Source organism: Chaetura pelagica, unplaced genomic scaffold (genome assembly GCF_000747805.2).
Source record: "Chaetura pelagica isolate M959 unplaced genomic scaffold, ChaPel_1.0 scaffold139, whole genome shotgun sequence".
Taxonomy (NCBI): Eukaryota; Metazoa; Chordata; class Aves; order Apodiformes; family Apodidae; genus Chaetura; species Chaetura pelagica.
In genome coordinates, this window is record NW_009970717.1 from 1627401 (window position 1) to 1636547 (window position 9147).

The 9147-nt window shown below is 44.2% G+C and overlaps 1 protein-coding gene across 1 annotated transcript in view; it reads right to left on the reverse strand.

Moving 5' to 3' along the window:
* The window catches only part of WTIP (Wilms tumor 1 interacting protein), an 82833-nt gene that overhangs the window by 18566 nt on the left and 55120 nt on the right, over positions 1 to 9147 (reverse strand). The window contains exon 4 of the mRNA XM_010006230.1: positions 2025 to 2092. Within this exon, the coding sequence (XP_010004532.1) occupies positions 2025 to 2092 (68 nt within the window). The remainder of the gene's footprint in view (positions 1 to 2024; positions 2093 to 9147) is intronic.

Here is a 9147-nt window from a genome sequence, read left to right on the forward strand (position 1 = left end):
CAGCAGGAAATCCATATATAAAGCTGCACTAAGATTTGGAGTTACAGTAGAGACTGAAATTCTCAGTTATACAGAAACAGCATTTAGCTACTGGAATTCCTGAGCAGTTAGGAGTAAGACCAGGGAATACAAAGTAGTAAAAGTACTTTCCTTTTTAATTGCTACTTTGCAGCTTTTTTCTCCGCCTATGAGAAAAGCTTTGACCTTTCTGTGTTCACAGAACTCTAAAATAGGCAAATTTTATTTACTAGGGAAACAAGGTAATTCCTAGTATTCTTGCTATGACGTTTGCTTGGGGCAAGTAGAGAGAAGATGAAATTTCTTTCTGAGAACCAGCTGGCCTAACAAAGGCAGTGACAATGTCACAATTTTATTTATTTTGCTGACATATGCAACAGTGAGTCCCATGGTCTGCTTCTCTTCCATCCCTCTGTGCTACTGGGAATCTGCTAAGAATCTGGACTTGTAAGTGTATGCCTTAAATGCCCCAGTAGTTCCCTAACTTCTAGGAAGTTTATTCCTATGAGGTCCTTAACCTTCATTTTCTTGAGAAAATCACTGCAGGTATCTCCCTTCACTAGCCTACTACAGAACACATCTACAAAAGAGGTTTCTCCCCCAACCATTGAAAGCTCATGTTCTCCAAAAGACTGAAAATTTTAGATATAAAATTCTCATATGTAGGCTGAAATTACAAGCTAATAACAACAATCATGTCATCAAGTCTGGATGAAAGGGCTTGATCAAGGGTAAAGTACATTCCAACACAGTCCAAAATAAAAACCTCAAAGGTTTGAGCTCCCCCATCTCACATGCCACCTCTTCTCCCCCTCTCCCTGTGCTTCTGCAGAAACATAGGAAAGAGCTGAAAAAAGCAAGTGAGAAAAAATATTTTTCTCTCCAAAATGCAAGCAAAACAGTGACACATTTAAATTATAACAAGAAAATTATTTTCTGCACAAAGTTTAATTTGCTTTTTTTAACAGTCTCCATCTGTGGTAGGCTAAGAGTAAAGGTGCAACACATGAAGGCAAATATGGATTAAGTTTTAGAAAGTGCTATTGTTTTTATGGATTGAGTTGATGAGAAATGCATTTGTGCACTCTGAACTGCCAGTAACATTTTCTGTTGTGGGATATACTTTGAATAATTCCTTTGCAAAAAGCATGGCCATATATTCATTAGAAACGGAAAGTCTTTCTGGAAGACCCGAGCTTCTAAATGAACAGTATTTCAATACATAAATTAAGGTGGTATAAAATCAACATACTGATTCTCAAATCCATCACCCCCTAAGCTAAAATACTTCATTCCCCTCTAACTTCAATTCCCAGCTATGCTGTCCTCTTAATCTTAATTATAAATAGTCTGCCACATATAAAATAATTCTCTGTGCTGCACGACTCTCACCCTTAATTGCACAAATATTTTATTTTTGGAACAACACAGCTCAGCAACAAGCTTCATTTTTCTTTCATTACTCAGTCTCTATTAAAATAAAGCATTTATAAAAGCTCTGGGTGCATGGAGAGAAAATTAGTTGCTCCTCTGTGGCTAACAGTTTTTAGCTAATGACAATGCAGCTCCACAGCACTCTGAGCAGAGCAGTGATTAAAACTGCGCCTGCAACAAAGCAACATTGTACACAGGGATGACGTGCTCCAGTCAAAAACGTCTCCCCTCTTGTTATGATTGGTATTCCCCAGATGTTTGACTTTGAGCTTTGAGCTTGGCAGGCGAGGCTTTGTGGCTGCAATTCAAGTCCCAGGCTTGAGCAGCTCCAGTGTTTATTCTCATAATTTACACTTTGTGATGGCTTATGGACAGTTATGTACTTGGTTTCGTAGCCACCACTTCAAACCAAGGGCCTGATCCTGCCTTTATGGATTCAGTGGTAAATGCTTCCCAATTACTGCACTGGCAGGAGGCCCCAGATGATTAAACTGTCTCTCAAAGCAAACAAGCTGATATAAAAGATCAATTTAGTTTAAAAGCAATTTAAAAATGCCTGAAATCTTACTTACTAGGAAGTCTTCTTCACAGTACACCTTGCCATTGACATTGTAGAATGCTTTTCCTCGTAGTCTTCTCCCTGTTAAAAGATGGTGCTGTCAGAATTTTGTGCTTTGTCCCCAAACCCCTTCAGAACACCAAGTGCAAAGCAGGCCCTGCTGTGCCTGTCTCCATGGCCTGTTCCTGCCCCTCTGCTCCACGGAGGGTCCATCCAGAGATGTGGGTAAGTTAGGCTGTTGGCTCCATCCTGACTTAAGAAATTCCTTATCAACTAAATGTGACTTCTAAGCCCAGGTTACAGAACCCAGCTGATACCAGTTTCTGAAAACTTTGAAATCTAAACAAAAAAAATAAATTAATTCTGTGGGGAAAGGCTCATTTGTAAATTGAGACCATTTTCTCAGCAGGTGAGAAATCACAGCAGGCATATATCCACTGCCATCAACATCAGTGACGAGTCTGTCTCCATAGGACCAAACAAGGGATACTACATTTGTGTGTTCCTGTCACCTTTAAAAATATTAATACATTAATTGATGCCACAGCAGCTACACCCACAGCTGCCTGTGATACTGGAGCAGTAGAAGGCACACGTGACAGAGAGAATGGCAGAAAAATCACACAAGACATTTCATTTTCAAGTTTGAACATTTGCCATTTCGTTAGTGCTTGCAGACCCCTATTGACAAAGCCTGTGTGATCATCTTTAACTGGTGGCTCCCTTTACAGCAGAAATCCACAACAGACTCCAGAGAGTCCCAACTTAAAGGATTAAAACCAGGAATCAGAAACCACCAAACCCAACTATCTTTTAGAGACAGCAGATCAGATCTGTCTTACACCAGAGCTGCTCCCATTGAAAGCAACACCATTGTACCAGTGTAAAACTAGAGAGGAGCAAAGGAAAACGCACTCATACTGACTCACCTTATTTCCAACTCTGTGCCAATGGCCAAAGCTCCCAACTGTTTGGGTGCTCAGAAGCCATTTGCAGCACTGGCAAGCAGATGGCCTGGTGCCTACAATGGGCTGTGTACCAGCTGCCATTAGCAGGGGCACAGAGCAAGGAGAGGGCCAAGAGGCTCTGTATTTACAGGTCACCAGACAACCCCTCCCAGGTCACTGCCAAAGCTGTTGCACCCAGAATGAGCCTGGACATCTCCTGCCAAGGCACAGTATTGGCTTCACCATAAATACCGCCAATCTTTGTGGAGGGTTTGACTCTGAGGGCTGGTGAGCTGAGCCAACTGGCCAAGCATAGAGGGGCAGGAGTGCTCTCCACGGTTTCCATAAACAATGTTGAGGAAAATATGATTAATTTTCAGTGCTTGAAAGCGCCTTTTACACATTGCAACTGTGATCCAATCCTGGGAAACAGTGTGTGGCACAAAGAAGTTGGGATTTGGGCTGATACTTTTGGGAAATCACATGCTGCATGTGGTTGTCTGGCGGTTTTACTGTTGTGGCCGAGGGAAATGCTTCTTTTGTGTGCACATTCTTGGGCTGTCGATCTCACGGGCTGCTGTCTCCATACTGCTGGTAGGTGGAGTCAGCTCTTGTTTGTCTTTCTAGCTGCCTGGTAGCTCTGGTGGGGACCAGGAGCCTGGTGGTGTGGACGATGCACTGCAACTGTTCCACCTCCTGTGAGGTAAAACCTGGTCCATCCACACATCACCAAAACAAGGCACGAGGAGACTGGGACAAGCAATCAGGGGGTCACAGGGCCTCTCTTGACTGATGCAGGAGTAGCCACCTCTAGATCCTCTCCCCTGCCTATGCAAGCTGTTTTTAAACCTCTCCAGTGAAAGCAAAAGTAAAGGTAAATGGAAAGGAGGGCAGTAAATAAAAGAGGGCAGAATAGCTTTTTAAAGGACATGTTGGCTCTGCTAGACCCAGCTTTAATACACAGCTTGTCTTTAGATAGCGGAAACAAAGGGGCTGTGCCCAGGACAGGGACTTGCCTTGGATGTGCTGATGAAGCATTTTCACCTTGCTCACTCACACAGCTGATGCAGAGCCAGGGTGTTGGTTTCAAGTGGAGAAGCACTGACCATCACCCTCACCACACACCCATTATGGTTAGAAGCAGCAGAGATAATTAGAGACAAATCCTGAACTCCACTGCTGGAAGGATCTCTGCAGGAAAGGAATGTCCTGCAGAGCCTGGCAGTCCTCAGGTCGACAGAAACACCCCAAATTCTGCTCCTGTTGTTTCCTTAGCACAGCATCACTAGCAGAAGCTAATGGGGCCACAGCTTTCCTGGACTGGGAAGACTACAACCCAAAGCAACCAAGGCAAACCCAATGTTTCAGATTGGCTCTCAAAGACACATGTTACCAGATGCATTTGGCAGCTGATTACCCAGTGACATGAAACCACTTCACCCCAGCACAGCAAAGCTGCAAATCTCCAAACCTCCAACTCAGCCACCACACAAGTTGTGAGCCTCTGCTCACACCCAACTCTGCAAGCCCCTCTGCCTGCCAAACATAGACAGCTAGCATGGTAAATACATGTTTTACACAGCATTAGCAGAGAAATACCTTTCTAAACTGGGGGGAAAATACCATTTCCCCCATTTTACACCTGAAAAAAACAAGCCTCTTAATAGCGAACTGACTTGCCTAAACTCATAAACTAGGCAAGCAGCTTGCTCACATGGTAATTACTACTATTAGCAATAATTAATAAAATAGACAGGCCTTTTACCTTAGAGGAATTTCATTCAGGGATCATACAGTAATTATCTCATAAACAAGAAACAGCAAGTTATCACACAAATAGCCATGACTGCACCATATTGGCTTCTACATGCTGCATTTTAGAAACAGAAGCAAAAACATACATTCAATTTGCCCTCTGCAAGAGTTTGCTAAATGACAGCATAGAACACGGCTAAACACCAAACTCCATAAAGTGCCTGGGCACCATACGAAAACTGCAATCAAGAGGAAATCAAGGCAGTTGCAGCCAGGGAGATACAGCATTGATACCTCCCAGCCCCAGGGCAGCCGTGCAGCAGGACAGGTGCAGCACCTCAAGATTAGGGACCTGCCCCAGGCTTTATGTCCTGGACAAGGTGGTTTCACCTCTCAAGGTCCTGAAGTAACTCAGGATCCCGCACAGCCCCAGCCTGCTTTGTGTAGTCGTAACCTATTATTGTCAATCAAGCAGAAATTAAAAAAACCCTAACATTGCTTTAGCCAGCTGAGTCAAATGCCTGGCCAGCTAGACAAGGTAGCACCACTGGTACACAGAACCTGCCACTTGGCTTTACTTTGAATGGCTGAGTGTAGCCAAGCCTGGATTACTATTTGCTTTCACAATATTGAAACAAAAAAGTCAAGAGTTTCTGACAAAACTTGATGCAACTTGCCGATAGCTCATTACAATAATAATGAGCACTTATAATGAGCAGCCTAGCTCAGAGTTCACAAGTACAGGGTTTCACAAACAGTGTTTCTTTCCTCCTCCTTCTGAGTATCCACCTTGGCACGTCTGCCTTGTCAGACCAGTTTTCAACAGTAGAGAGGAAGAGGCTGTTTCACACCCGACCAGAAGAGCAGCAGGTCAGCCAGGAACACACAGGAGGACCATGGGACGGGTCAGAAGCTGCCCAGCCTGCAGCCCGCACACAGGCACATAACACTAGCTTTTATAGAGAAGCCCTTTTTTCCCCGAGTGCTCTTTAGAGTTTTACTGTTTTACTGTAGAAAATTACGCTCACAGTGACAACAAATGCTTCTTGCAACTAACATTTCTTGACTGACACCCACACATCTGAGGGATAGCGAGAACTAGGAAAAGGGAGTTCCACCACCTCAGGTAGGAGGCAGAGATCTTGCAAATGCTCCAGCAAAGACTGCAAAGTTCTACATACATCATCTAGACATTAATAAAGCACAGGCTGGAAATTACTCCATCCCAAAGAATGATCACAACTGGTGTCTGCAACCAAAAGTACAAATACCTAAAAGAAACCACGCTTTTGAAACTTCTATAAAATGTATAAAATCTGAATTAGCTCTAGGTTTTTAACATCAGTTTTCACATTTAATCAGCTTGAGTCTGGTATTTAAGTTATCTAGCAACTACTTCCTGCACAATTCTTCTCCACGGTGCGTTGCAAATTGAAAGGAACCAGAGAGCTGTTGCTTTAGCGAAGGACTCAAGACAAAGATTCAGCTTGCAAAAGGGAAAATGACCCACAGTTGACACAACTATTCTCCCCAGTCTCCACAATATTTCACTGGGTGAAAACATACTAGTCAGGAAGCTAAGATGAGGTAAAACTTCTCCTAATGCTGTTTCAAAAGCTGCTCCAGGCCCTCACAGAACAAAATGTGAACCAGACTGGGTTTTACAGTCTTAAGAAGGTGCTTTGAAAGAGTGCTGAAAATGTCCTGCCCTCGTCACTAGGCCAGAAAGCATCTTCAAAGCTCTTTTCTGCTGCTGCCGGCAGTGGTGTATTTGCCTACAGGGAGGTGAGTTTATCAAGTCACAGCCTTCAGTGGTAGATCTCCAGTCTTTCATGGGATGATGCAACCGTGTTGGGGGCTATCCCCCCCTTGCCTTTGTAAGACAAGAGATAGCAATGTCTCACTGTCACAGCACTGTTATTAGACCTAATTACTGTTTGCAGTATGCTTTGATGTTGAAAAATGCCAAGCATTATTATAATATTTTAAGTACTTTGATGATTAAAAACATGCAACTGTTGGGTAATAATGATTTACTAGCATTGTAGTGTAAGCAAGTTCATGTGAGAAGCCTGCATTGTCTCAGTGCCTGACGCTACTTAAAAACAAGCAGCTTCCCTCTGACATAATGGGAATGCTGCAGCCCCAGCCTCGCCTCCCAGATAACGCCCTGTGTGTCCCTGAGACTACCAGCAGGCTGAAAAAAGTACACCAGTGTACCTCCTCACCATGATGATCTCCCTTAACGTGCCTCTTCTCATAACTCCATGTGGGAAAGTTTATCGTTAAGAGGGAACAAAGTGTGAGATGACTAATAATGTCCTCCTTATTTCTAACATTACTGCTGCATGGAACAAAAAGATTGTATTTTTGTCAGAAAATGTGATTAAGACCTCCACATACAGAGTGCAATCAAAGAGTTCAGCTGTAGGTATAGCTGCTAAAGGTAAGAAATTTGTTAAAGCAGAGCTAATTAAAAGCCAGAACAGCCCAAGCTACCATCACGGAATATTATTCGAGTACCTGCCATTCCTGTTGGCGGGGGACATGCCTGGGTAGGTTTGACCACACACAAGCAGACCTCAGCTCTGCTGCTGCTTCTCCCATGGGGGCACAGCCCCCCTACAAGCCTCTGTGCAGGCAGTGAGCAAGGTGCAGGCTGCAGCTGGGCTGGGTGGGAAGGCTGTGGCTGCCCTGGGCAGTGTTGGGGGCTGGCTCAAGCCCCATGCATGCCCACACACTGTTATTGCTGGGAAAGTGGCACCATGAGCTCCTGGCTTGTCTCACAGAAGCAACACAAATTCATAGTACCCTTCTTTAACAGATCTTTCTGGAGAAAAAAGGCTTATCACATTGCTTCTCACATTGGGATTTCCTCCCCTTACTTCTTATTTGACAAACTCACAGTTCTAAGATGGAATAGGACTCTCAGCACTTTGGAAGCTTTGGTCCATGGCTCACACAGCCTTCTGAGGCATGGCAGCCCCTGGCTCTTCATGTCTGACTGACTGGAGAACTGTGTATTTCTGTTTTAGTTAGCAACGTTAAACACGAACCTAATTGCTTGGTAACTGTTTCAGACACCATCTCTGCAGTGACTGATGTGACACCAGCATCATTACCAGTCTCATGTTAGCATCTGAAGCGAGAGACTCTCAACGTGTTCAGACTTAAGTGACGTGTAAACATACATGCAGCATTAATACACGACAACATTTGCTCAAATATTTCCCAGCTGCCATAAGAGGAAAATTCCCAGATACTGACCCACAGCCCTGTAACAAGTGAAACTAAACACAAGGTGGCTTGGGCTGAGCAAACCTATGTGCATGCCTGCTGCCCACTTATGGCCACAGTCTCCATCACCACTCAATGGAAATCTAACTTTATCAGGCCAAACCAGGTAATTTTGTTTTGCAAAAGCCCCTGGCACAGGCCTGGAGCTGCTCTCATCCAGAGCTGGCCCACAGTGGCCATCCATGGGCTGCCCACACTCCCAGCTGCAGAAAGCACCTAACGTAGTTTCACATCTCAGTGTGTCACCCACAGGCTGTGGTGGGGTCCATCCATCACCAAGCCCATGCAAGTGCCCAATTGGTCTCCCTCCCGTATGGCTTGTGTACACCATCATGACAGCACAGGGAACCACAAAGGAAATCACTGTCCGCAGCCTTAAACTAGACTCTGGCACAGACCCTACAAGCCCTCCTTGCCATGCAAGGTGCAATCCACCCATTGAAGAGCACCTGTGAGCTCTCCCAAGTACATGTTCTAATGAATGAGAAACTGGGACCAAAGTAACTCAACAGCTGAAGGGTGAATGAAACATCCAGAATCCCACCTGTTCTCCACAAACCCACAAGTTGGACAACTACTATTTCTGAAAAGCAAAAGCCAAACTTTTAAGTCTCCAGATTATTTCAGGAGCTGAAACTTCAAGAGAAACACCAAGCTTCACAAACATGGAATAGATATTTGAAAATATTAGTAACAATCCACTTCTGCTACCTCCTCTAAGCAGTTATCTCAGGAGAAAACTGATGAAGAATTTCACACGGGAAATGTTTTCTTTCACTTGGTAGAGGAGGTTCACCTGACCAGGAATTAAGGGTATGCCAAAAGAAAACAAACAAAAGCTTCCAATACTTTTCATTTGTTATGATTTTTTCCTTTACTCACATGTGAGTTTAAGCCCACAGTGCTCCATCCCTCCCTCTGGCTAATGACTGCCCATCTGCACAGAGGCTTTTTTTTTTTTTTTTTTTTTTACACGGGGTTTCTTTCACTCCACCCACTTCAGAATGGGGAGCACCAAGGCTGCTGTAGCCCCTGCAAAACTGTTAATTAAATGTTTCTCCTCTATCTCCTTCCGGGGACTCGCAGAAAGGCACCAAGCAACGTGAGCACAACCTCTTCATGACAGGGTCCCGCGTT